The following is a 12,483-nucleotide window of genomic DNA, read 5'->3' on the forward strand; positions in this document are numbered from 1 at the left end:
GGGAGAAGGTGGGATCGTGTCAGGACCCTGGACAGCGCCGGCTGGCCGGTCGCCTGTGCTTTCCGGCAGCCTGAGCTTCAGATCCACCCAGAGCCTCCACCAACATGCCTGGGGATCCCTGGATTTCCCCCCGAGAGGCACCTGCCATGTCCCCTTGCCGCTCCATCTCTGAAGCCTACCCTCTGCTCACCAAGGGGCGCATGGCTACCTGGTAAGAAATGGACTTGGCAGGAGTTCTCTTGGCTTTTTTCCTGGTGCTGGTGCTCGTTATTTCTCTGCTGTCCAACCTGCTGGTGCTGCTATGCTTCATCTACAGTACCGAGCTCCGCAAGCAAGTCCCCGGGGTCTTCCTGGTGAACTTGTCCTTCTGCAACCTGCTCCTGACAGTCTTAAACATGCCCTTCACTTTGCTGGGGATCCTGAGAAACCAGCCGCCCGTCGGTGACTGCATCTGCAAGGCGGTGGGCTTCCTAGAAACTTTCCTCACCTCCAACACCATGCTGAGCATGGCAGCCCTCAGCATAGACAAGTGGATTGCGGTGGTGTTCCCCTTGAGTTACACCAGCAAGATGCGGTACAAAGACGCCGTGCTTCTGATGAGCTATTCCTGGATTCATTCCTTGACCTTCCCTTTGGTCTCCTTGTTTTTCTCGTGGGTAGATTATAGCAACGTGTATGCCTCTTGCACCTTGCACCTGGGAGAAGAGACAGAGAGGAGGAGGTTTACCGTGTTCACCATCGTGTTTCACGCCACCAGTTTCATGCTGTCCCTGGTGATACTGTGTTTCACCTACTTAAAGGTGTTTAAAGTGGCCAGGTTCCACTGCAAAAGGATAGACATTATTACAATGCAAACGCTGGTTTTGCTGGTAGATATCCATCCCAGGTAATGTGTGTGTGTGTGTGTGTGTGTGTGTGTGTGTGTGTGTGTGTGTGTGTGTGTGTGTTAATTCCGATATGTTCACAGTGTTTGAAATCACCCTCTCCCTTAAGGACCCAAAAGCCATGTCTTGCTTTCCTGAGCACCTTTTGGCGCTTTCATTCATGTCCTGCAGACATGATGGCCCCTTCTCGTGCAGCGTTTCTTTTCTAACTTCAAAGGCTGTTTAATTAATTCATCTGTTCATTTAGTGTCAGAAGCCTGTGGCTACATATTGATAGGCAGCTTTGTTTAAACGGGAAGCGAAGGTTCCCAGAAAAGCCAGGACACTGAATGGCTGAGTCCCTCACGGGTGTTTATATCGCTAACAGTATCCAGAGGGTTGGTGGGTTCAGGGCTTTTGTTCGGCATGTTTGCATACCCTTCATTTGACAAGTTCCCGCACCTGAAACCGAGTCTCGATGGCAGACTTTACTGTTGTCTCAAGAGTCTCCTCACCTCTTGTCTTAACGCAGTGATTGTTATTTTCCCTTTTCAGCGTCAAACAGCGTTGTCTTAATGAGCAGAAAAGGAGGCGGCAGCGGGCTACTAAGAAAATCAGTATTTTTATAGGGTCTTTCGTGATCTGCTTTGCTCCTTACATTATCACCAGGTTAGTACTCCCTGCCTCTTCCGGGAGCCTTTGGGAGCAATATGCCATCAAGAATAAGCTACCCCAAGATTCCTGGGACAGCAAAAAAACATTGAGATGATAACAATAAACAAACAAACCTTAAAAGTCATTGGGGATACTGGGTTGGAGGAAGGGTGATAGATTTGGGGAAATATGAACATATAAACATAGGGAGCCAAATCAAGCTAAACCAGATTAATTGGTAAACTGATAAAGTAATATGAGACCGTGCAGTTTTATAAGATCTTTTTGTTTGCTTTTTTACAACAAGGTATAGATGCCTCTCTCAGAAAGAGTGGGCTTTTAGGACTGAAACCAGAAGTTCATCACATCTCATTGGGGTTTTTTAGCAGTCTGGCTTATCAGCAGCACCTCCATTACTTAGTCCAAAGATGGACTCAGGCACTGAAGGTTAAAATAAACAGTAAAGCAGGGACAGTTTTTCCAATATATGTATGTATGTATGTGTGCGTGTGCTTTTTAGAGGCATATGACTAGATTCTCAACTGGTTGAAGCTCACTGACTTAAATGGAGCCACAAAGATTTTCACCAGCTGATGATCTGGCCCATAGTTGTTGTGCCGGGAAATATTATTGATGAAATAATCTAGGATTTAATCCTGTGCCCATGGAAGTCAGTGGCAAAACCCCCACTAACTTCAATGGTGCAGGATAGTTTTCCAGGAAGTGTCAGCTCCTAAACACTAAAAAATATCCAGTTTAAATCAGAGGTTAGTTAAAATGTCAGCAGACTAGATCTTCAGCTAGTGTAAATCAGCAGAGTAGAAACCAATGGAACTACACTGATTTACACCAACTGAGAATCCAGCCCATTATTTTTAACATGGATGAAACTGAGTCATGATTTTCAAAAGTGACTTGTTTTTTGTGGGAGCCTGAATTTTTTTGGGTGACCAATTTATGATACCTTGAAGGGACCTGATTTTCAGAAAGTGTTGAGCATCTATCTTCTTAAAATCAGGCCCTTTGAAACACATCAGGCTGGAGACCCAAACACTGAGGCACTGAAAACACTACTAACTTCTGAAAATCTTGAGTTTAGTATGCTGATTTTGCATAATTAGGGCCTTAGTCCATCATCTTCGCTCATCCTGTTCCTACCACACTTGGCTTCAATGGGACAGCTGGACCAAGGAAAACTTTGAAGGACAGACCATATAAATTGTTCTCAATTTTTCCAGCCTTAGCTTATGTATGTTTTAACTTTTGAGATGACATTTTTTATTATTTCACTTTTTTATTAGTTGAAAGGTTCTTGCTCGATTGGCTAGGCAGCTGCATTTCCCCTTCTTCTGGAAGAATTGTTACAAATATTAACTCGACACCAGAAAGTTAAAAGGTTAATTGATTAATGTTCAGTACCTTATGAGTCATTTTCTGTTCATTATTGTGACCATCAAGCTAAAACTCTATACCAAGCAAAGGATGGATTCTGCCATCTTCATTCAGGCTGTATTATACCCTGTTCAGCAAATCCCGGCCTCCAGACACTTTTTAATTCTGAAATATTTCCCATAAACAATTGAAACAGAAAGCCACTCCATTCCCCAGACAAGGTGTTATGTAAATGTCAGCTAATAATGCATTTTCTTAATGCACTAAGTGACACTGCATATGTCAGTAGCAAGAAAATTAAAATGCACTTATCAAGGGGTGAATTCTGTCCCTGCTCCCATGGCCTCAGAGGGCAGCAGAATGGAAAGGATTTGGGGAGGGCTACATAGGCATCTATGAGGGCTCCTTGCAGGGTTAGGCCAGGGAGAAGGTTGAGGTAGGGCTGGAATATTTATTGCCATGCAGACCTTCCGTTCTTTCCCCACTTGATGGGCTGTGTCGGGTCCACAGAGACCACACCAGCCTTTGAGTTAGAACAGTCTTCATGGATGCTCTGGGATAGAGGATTCCCCAGCACATTGCCTCGCTACTCAGGTTATGCTCTGAGATCAGGATTTGCCCCTAACTTCAGAAATGTTAATGAGATTTTGGAAATCAACAATAAATTTTGTCTGTTGGGACTAAACCCAATGGACGAAGTTCATCCTTGCTATAACAGCATTGCTATCATCACTACCCTTTAGCTCACTGAGGTCAATGGGAGTTTTTCCATTTACTTTAGATTAGGATTGGGACCATAATCTATTATATAATACACAGACATACTCAAGTATATCTATATATACAGTTCTTCTGTTTGACAGTGTTCTACAAAAATATTCATTTTGTAAAGATCAAGCATATATACCATATGTGGAGGTGATATCCAATACAGGATAAACTGAAGAACCACGTACTATGTGATAAATTGCAGATCCACATGATACACTGATTTATAATGCACTTTTTGACTTCCTTGCCTGCTTTATGTCGTTAATCCATCTCCCTGAGACTTGTTCTGACATTCCAAGCCCTGGAGCAGCTACAGATATCAGCTACCTTCTTTAAATCCACTTGCCAGAGAAGTGTGCTCCCCTCCCCACCCTATGCACACACACACAGCTGTGGAATTTGCTGCAGTATTTCACCTATCTGAGGCCCAGGATCGGCAAGATTCAGTCCTGAATGTGTGCCAGGTTTTATAGGCATATAACTTTAAAATCCAATATTCTTCAGCCCTGAAAATGAGAGCTTTGTACTACAAGAAAAAGGAAATTCCAAGCTTCCTAAAGAGACTAAGACCTCATTCCTAGCTCTGGGAATGCCTGGGAGATCACACTTCAAAATCATTACATTTTAATGTATAGAAAAGCTAGGTTAGGTCAGTCTCAAAGGTATTTATGGTGTCTTCTGAGCTCTGTGCAGTTGGCCCCATGGTAATTAAGGCTTTGTGGGTGAATAGATATGAAAAATTGTACAAATAATTTTGTAAAGAAACCTCTCCACTTTATTAAAAGAGTTTTTCAGTAGCAGATGTGACATAGGCAGAATACAAGATGTTATAGTATGGTGTTCTGTATGCCGTTTATTGTCACTCATTTGAGATGACCTGCTTAACTCAGTTACAGTTTCACCACTCATGATTAAGGCTACATTTTAGTCACAGGTATTTTTAGTAAAAGTCATGGGCAGGTCATGGCCCTAAACAAAAATTCACGGCCTGTGACCTGTCCATGAATTGTTACTATATACCCCTGACTAAAACTTGGGAGGCCCAGAGGTACTGCGGGTGCTCTGGGGTAGTGACATGGGACTCCCGCTGCTGCTGAGGAGGAGGTGAGGGCCGGCAGTGTGGCCATTGGTAGCTGCAGGGGGAAGTGCTGCAGGTGGAGGCAGTGCACAGAGCCACCAGGCCACACCTCCACCTAGGAGCCAAGGGAGGGACATGTTGCTGCTTCCGGGGAGCCCCCCACCTCTGAGCCCCCTCCCGCACCCAAAGCCCAACCCTCTGCCTCAGCCCTGAGCCCCCTCACACATCAAAGCCCCCTCACACATCAGTGCAGCTGGCCCGGGGGCAGGCCGAGTTGCCGCACTGGCCACTGCAGAAGTCACAGAGATCCCAGAAAATCACAGAATACGTGACTTCCATGACCTCCATGACAGACTCACTGCCTTACTCATGATTAACGCACCCATCCCAAAGTCATGCTGACAAAGTCTTTATGCCCAAGATTCTAAACCCGTGGTTCAGTGACTACTGGTGATTCACAGAGCACATGGTGGTGGTGGTGTAAAGACAGGTAGCTGGTCACATAGCAATGACATCTCTTCCTTGTTTCCATCTGCTAAATAATATTAACAGACAGTTAAAAATGCATAAATACTTTCCCAGTTTCACTTTTCCAAGTAAGCAATTGCAGTAGTTTTCCCACGGATATCTTGTGATTGCAAAAGAGAGGGGAAGTAGTCTGAATGATCGAGAATGAGAGCAAATGTCCAGGAGACAATGTGTATTATCTTGAGGTGCTTTATATCACACCAGTGCATCATGTATTCTCTTTTCATACACCTCTACCCCGATATAACGCTGTCCTCAGGAGGCAAAAAATCTTCCTGCGTTATAGGTGAAACTGCATTATATCGAACTTGCTTTGATCCTCCAGAGTGCGCAGCCCCGCCCCCGCAACACTGCTTTACTGCGTTATATCCGAATTCGTGTTATATCGGGTCGTGTTATATCGGGGTAGAGGTGTACGTAACATTTCACAATATCATTACATAAGGATATATTAATATATAGCACCGTAGTACATCTTACATGTCTTTCTACAGCTTGCCTAGGGAGAGGGAAGCAGTCAGAAAGGCAAAACCTTGTCAGACAGTACTGAGATCTTGAATATATTGCCAATTGCTAGGACAGCTCACCAAGTAGAATTAGGCAGCAGGTTTTGCAATAAGTTGCTACACTTCTTTGTATACAAGACATGGGAATATGTGACCTCAGTGTTTAAATATATAGTTAATACACTTTTTCGTCCTCATGGCTGTCCTTAGGAAAATCGCCCGTAAATTTACCTGTGTATTGACTGCAGGATCATCCCCTCGGGTGCTGCATAGTATAAAAATTAATTCTTAAGATGCTATTATGCCTGAAAATGTGAGTTGAACGGTTTGCTAGTGTGGATGTATCATTCAGCTTTTCCTCTTTGTTAATGTTTAACAGGTTGATAGAACTTCTTCCTTTTGTTACCATAAACTACTACTGGGGGATTGTAAGCAAGTGCCTCACCTACAGTAAGGCTGCATCAGATCCATTTGTTTATTCTCTTTTACGTCAACAGTACAAGAAAGTCATGATCAACATTGTCAATAGGATACTTAAAAGGGATCTGTATCCTTCATCTGGCTACAACAGCTCTCTAGACACTGAAAATGATTATTGCTTACACAGAACATGCTAACATCCTGACAGTCATTAGTCTTCAAGTTAGGTCTGACTTTTGCCACCAGAAGGACTCCCGAGGACAGCGTTATATCGGGGTAGAGGTGTATGAAAAGAATATCACCTGATCTATCACATTGACTGGACAATGGTAAAGCATACCTTTTGGATATGAAAGCTGGATTCCTGCAATGCATTTGATTGTGGGCTTTCAAAACAGGCTCTTCCATTGTCTGCATTTAGTACAGAATGTGGCCGCAGAGAGACTGTCAGGGATGGGCAGAGGTGATTCTGCCTAGCTACTGCTTTGCCTTCTGCATTGACTGCTTCTTGGCAAGTGGAGTAAGTTCAAGGTTTGGGGTTTAACTTTTAAAGCCTATAACATTCCAGATGCCTGGAATTTTACTGAGGATCCAGCATCCTACTCTCTTAAAGCAAAGATTATGGGACTGTTGGAGCCTACGGCATGAACAGATAGTTGGAGCGCCATTTGTACAATATATTTGCATCTGCAATCCTGGATTCATCTTAGTTTTAGACCATTTTAAAAGAGTATTTTAATTGATGGCTTGTTGTATTGATGCCTAGAATGGGTATTATGGATGAGCACTTTGAAAATGAGATGATTATTATTATTTATTATAAGGCAACATGATTGTAACATAGACTTTAAAAGTGGTATGTGTATTCAGTATACCAGTATTTTATCAAGCATAACCAAAGTTATCTTGTTACCATGTATCTGATTTACTAATATTTAGCACTTTTGTGATACCATATAATTACAATAATCGCAGTGACAGCAACAAAGACATAATCAGAGTTTAGTTAACTAGCATTGTAATTTATGTCACTGAGCCAGGTCCACTCAACACACCTTTCATTAGGAGGAAATCAGGTAAATTAGTTTGTAGAAGTGCCACTATATTTAAGATATTTTTTGTTCAAGAGCTATCTGATAACATATACCAGGATAAAATACAGTAATTATTTTTAAAGAAAATATAATGGGGAAAAATCTTTCATACATCAGGTAAATTTGGTGAATAGCAGCAATATGGTATGAACTTTTGCCTTTTATTTACCTATTTAATTACTTTATTACTTATTATTAATTATTATTATTATTATTATTCATCTAAAAAGTCTTTTGGAAAATACTGGAACAAATTATGAACAGTAGTCCATCAATTATATGCTATAATGGATACAAATGAGCAGTGTTCTGTGGAGCTCAATAAACTAATGCTTTGTAACCAAACAAAATCAATTTTAAAGTGTTTTTTTAAGAAGAAGAATACCTATAAGACAAAGTATAGTGTTTGTTTTATTTTTTAGGCTATAGTTGCATTAAAATTAGGGATAGAATATTGGCCTTGATCCTGCAAAAAGCTGAGAATTCTGATCTTGATTCAGCAGAGTACTTAAGCATGTGATTTACTTTAAGCACTTACGTAAGTCATATTGGAGTCAATGGGACTATGCACATGATTAAAGTTAAGCATATGTTTAAGCACTTTGCAGAACCAGGGTCAAGCATTCAGCAGCTTGAAGGACTGAGCCTATTATCTGCAATCTGAGAGGATGATAGGGCCCTATTAAAATTTCACTGAAGTCAATGAAAAGGCTCATACTGCATAACAAATACAGTTTCATCATGTTATCCTCTGCTTTCAAAAGCTGAGGTCTTTCTAATGCTCTATTGCCATGCAAGTAAATTAGGTCTCCATGTTCTGCACCTATAGCTGGCTAGTGTTAAAGCTTAATATGCTTTATCATGATTTTGCCTACTTAGTAAAATATTTATACTCTCTCAAATTTTGTGTAAATACAATATTTCGGAAAAAATCTTTTATAGCAACTGCATCAGCAGTGTAACAATTAGACATCTCTCCTGGAGGAATGCTAATTTGTTTGTCAAGCATTTTTGTGCCAAAAAGTTTTGATGTGCTCTGACATCTGTCACTACGACATTGATCTGTAAACTTCAGTGCGTTTAATGATAGCTGCAATGTTTAGCTGAGCTATAGTTTTTTAAAGAAAATGCTGCTCCCTTTGAGTATTACATTTCATACTTAGCTGAATGTATTGCAAAAAAATGTGACCTCCAAAACAATATGGAAATGAATAAAAATATTATTTGTGTTTACATTTTCTAGTGTTAAATGAATATGAGAGGAGAAACATAAGATATTCTGACAATATCTGAAATCCAGACAGCACTCTTTTAAAAATCAAGAGCCAGAACCCGGTGCAGCCTGGTGCACCTCTTTTGAAGTCAAATGAACCGTGCGGATTCATACCAGCTGAGGATAGAGCGTCAGGCATATATTTTGTAATAGAAGCTCAATGCAGCAAGATGCTTAGTGTCCTCAGTTCCCGTGATCTTCAATTCCAGAAGTTACTAAGCACTTTTCAGGATGGAGCCCTAAAAGCAGATAATTCCGATGTATAAATTAGCACTTGATGTACCTTTGTGAATAATCATCATCACAGAATGATTACTGAATATGGAATTATCCCACCCTAGTCTGACTAACACAGAGAGATTTTTAACTTCACTTTTACAGACATATGCAGCATTCTTCTGTTTTGGGCTGTCTATATGAAAACTACAGTGGAATCAGAATTCTTTAAGCATCATTTTAACCCACGTGTTACAGTGCATTTAGAAAGTGATCTTAAGGTTGGTGAGTGGGGGTTAAACTTAAGGTTGCTTGGAAAAAAATAGCAGCTTTGAATCTTAATGTGTTAAAATTACCCTTAGAAATGCAGTTCATCATTTTGTGAGCTACTTAATACTCAACTAGACAAAGCCCTTGAAAAGATACTGTAGAGAAAAAAGCCTGTATTAGCAGGGAGATGGGGACTAGATGACACAGTGAGCATGTTTTTTTTTCCAAAAAAGTTACATATGCAGTTGTGCATACAGAAATGCCTGTACAGTTATTTGTACAATTTCATGGACACTCAGCATGATTCAGGTATTCCTATCTGCAAGTGTCCTGATGTGTTTGTAATTAATGTGTATAGCCAGTGTGTGTATCTTATCATGGTAACTACACGAGCAGGTTAGGTGCACAGTTGTGCATCTGATTTTTTGAAAAGCAGGTCCAAGTAAATCTCTCCACTCTGTGGGTCAGAGTCTGTTCTGTACATTGACAAAACACAGAAGGCTGAAGCAAGGATTTTAAACCACCTTTGTGTCCTCCCAGCGTTGGCAAAATGGCAACGGACATAATTTATGCAGCTGAGGGGATGCTCTAAGTTACAGCAGCCTCTCCCCACTACCTACGGCAGCGACACAATCTAGAATAGCAGTAGTGGAGAGCGCTACGATTTGTCCCACTCCCATCTTTCCCAGTCCTCCTCCCATCATTGGTATTCCCCTTTTCCCCAGACATGCAGGGAGGTCAGTATGATAGCAGATGCAGAGTGGGGGCTGAATCATTTCTGGTGACTTTTATGAGTATGCAATAAAACTTCAGTGGCTCTTAACCAGAAACGTGTTCATTCATTGTAAATAAAGTAGTTAGGATTTTTGGTGTGTATAACTGGGAACAAAAACATGTTTGAACAGAGAGAGCCATCAATCATTTTAGTCCACTCCTGCCTTCTCCTTTTCAAGCAGGTGTATTTAGAAATGTTATTGATTACTGAAAAAGTCCTCATCCTAGATTTCAGTCCATTAGCACTAATGGCCCCTGTTAGGTTGCTAGGAGTCCTATTGTGTATGTTAAAGACCCTCTTGGCGAAAAAGTCATTTCTGCTATCCAGCCTAAACTTTTCTTTCTGCATCCTGTGTCCATTCCCCTTGTTGCCTGTGTTTTTTGGAGTTAACATGGGCTACACTCTGAATCTTGCCCTTTCACATCGCGTGAACAGATTGTTATTCGAGCCTTTGTGGCATCATGTCAGGTGTTTGCAAACCTTAATTAGCTATGCAACTAAGCTTCCTTTCTCTTTCTAGGATAAATATGTTCAATTTGTGAAATCTTTACTAAGAAGACATTCTTCCCATACCCTAAATTAGCTTTGCTTCACTTCTCTAGACACATTTTTCTAACATTCAAATGTATTTTTTTAAGTATTAAGCTCAAGCTTTAATACTCCCACAATATTCCAAATGAGGCCTGATGAGGCCCTTATACCGCAGCCTCATTAGCACCTTCACTTCACTTTATAATTCCCCTATTTATGCACCCAATCACCCTGTTTTCTTTGTTTGCAGCAGCCACATGCTGCAGCTCATTTTCAGACTGTTTTGTTCAAACACAGTAAATAACTGTCCTGTGAATTACACTGAGAATGCAGCAGCATGCTCGCTGATTGGCCAGGTATTTCAACAATAATACTGATTTTTTTTACACCATTGACTTCATACATTAGACTTGTACTTAACCAGTAGAAATGTTAATTGGCGCTACATGACTTTTGTGCAATGGAACTAGCCTACAACCCACCTTGCATTTGCACAGCTCAGATCGGAATTCAGCTTTGAATCTGTCCTGCAGGCTAAACAAACACTGCCTCTTTATTCAGACTGTTCCAAGCAAGTGTGGGGAAAATTAACTGATCAGAGAGATCACAAGGGTGAGATGGGCCCTAAATTTGGCCAAGGGATTGCTGAAGCACTCAAGGTATCCAGTGTGTTAATGCTGCAGTACAACTGGCAAAGGGAAAACTTAAAGGGGACCAGTAAAGCCATTTTTTTTCTTGGCAATAACAGACATTCCAATCTATTTTCAATGCATTTGGTTTGGGAAATAAGTCTTGACTGCTATATCTGATTATTCGAAGCACCAGGCTCTGATATAAAGCACTGAGCTGACCTCAGTCCAACGAGACATGGAACATGTTGGTCCCCTGCCTTCAGAGCTGTGTAACAGGCTTGATGCAGGAGTCATGGCTTGTCTACTTGATATCATTACAACGAATATATTTTTTCTCTTTTCAGGTGCAGGACCTAATGAGCTTCCTGTTAATGCTCAGACCAGAATCACTGCATCTGGAGCTCATTGTACACATGATTTCTTTGGAGGGAAGAGGTGCTACATATACGTTTGGCCCAATGCCTATTGAAGCCAATCAAAAAGCTCTCATTGATTAGGATAGGGAAGCCTACCTTTGTGACAGATGGCCCCCTACACCAATCATCAGAGCAGTATTCAATATCCAGTCTCAAAGGACCGGTCACTTACCCCAGGTCAATTGCACATTAGATCTCACACCAAAGACAATGCTTGTAGCCAATACTATAATAAACTATCTAAAGATTTATTAACTAGGAAAAAGAAATGTGAGTTATTTACAAGGTTAAAGCAGGTAAACATATAAACACAAATGAGTTGCAGTTTTAAGTTTCAAAAGGTAATAGAAGCTTCTATAATAAGCAAGCTGTACGTGTCCTTTGCTGAGGCTAAGCACTGGGGAACTTTTACATGCTTAGTAATCCTTTCCCCTCAGAGTTCAAGAAGCATAAAAGATACAGTTTCTTCATGTTATGGCCTTTTATTTCTTCCCCATTATGCTTCAAATTGCAAGTTCTGCTCTTGGGAGGAATTTAGTTGCATATGTCCTCTTCACAGGGGTGGAGCCAAGGGGGAAACAATCAACAAAGTCGTTTTGTCCTCTGATGTTCCATAATGCTTTGTCTGGTGTTGATGGGCCTTCTTTTGTTAGACAGGATATCACACCTCCTGTGGCAAACTATCATTTCACACTTGTTAATGCTTCTTTCCTGATTGGTGCGCTGCAATTATAGAGCAAACACTTAAATATTACCTTATAACAGGGTTTCTCAAACAGGGGTTGCTGCTTCTGTAGGGAAAGCCCCTGGCGGGCCGGGCCGGTGTGTTTACCTGCCGCATCCGCAGGTCTGGCCGCTCGCAGCTCCCACTGGCTGCAGATCGCTGCTCCGGGCCAATGGGAGCTGCTGGAAGCGGCGCAGGATGAGGGACGTACTGGCCACCGCTTCCAGCAGCTCCCATTGGCCCGGAGCAGCGATCTGCAGCCAGTGGGAACCGCGATTGACTGGACCTGTGGATGGGGCAGGTAAATACACCGGCCCAGCCCACCAGGGGCTTTCCCTAC

General features: G+C 41.6%; 1 protein-coding gene across 1 annotated transcript; it reads left to right on the forward strand.

Moving 5' to 3' along the window:
- The first annotated feature begins 218 nt into the window (after positions 1-218).
- On the forward strand, positions 219-6,409 carry GPR78 (G protein-coupled receptor 78). Its single transcript, XM_039539171.1, has 3 exons — positions 219-886; positions 1,419-1,532; positions 6,172-6,409. Exons 1-3 carry the CDS (start codon positions 219-221, stop codon positions 6,407-6,409), a joined length of 1,020 nt encoding a protein of 339 aa, XP_039395105.1.
- The last annotated feature ends 6,074 nt before the right edge of the window (positions 6,410-12,483 follow it).

The sequence above is a fragment of the Mauremys reevesii genome, linkage group 5, assembly GCF_016161935.1.
Source record: "Mauremys reevesii isolate NIE-2019 linkage group 5, ASM1616193v1, whole genome shotgun sequence".
In the NCBI taxonomy this organism is placed as follows: domain Eukaryota; kingdom Metazoa; phylum Chordata; order Testudines; family Geoemydidae; genus Mauremys; species Mauremys reevesii.

Bases quoted from the DNA above. Each gene is read 5' to 3' on its own strand.
- GPR78 (XM_039539171.1), top strand. From the start codon at position 219: ATGGACTTGGCAGGAGTTCTCTTGGCTTTTTTCCTGGTGCTGGTGCTC. The intron at 887-1,418 runs GTAATGTGTGTG...TTCCCTTTTCAG, and splicing joins CTGGTAGATATCCATCCCAG to CGTCAAACAGCGTTGTCTTA. The intron at 1,533-6,171 runs GTTAGTACTCCC...AATGTTTAACAG, and splicing joins GCTCCTTACATTATCACCAG to GTTGATAGAACTTCTTCCTT.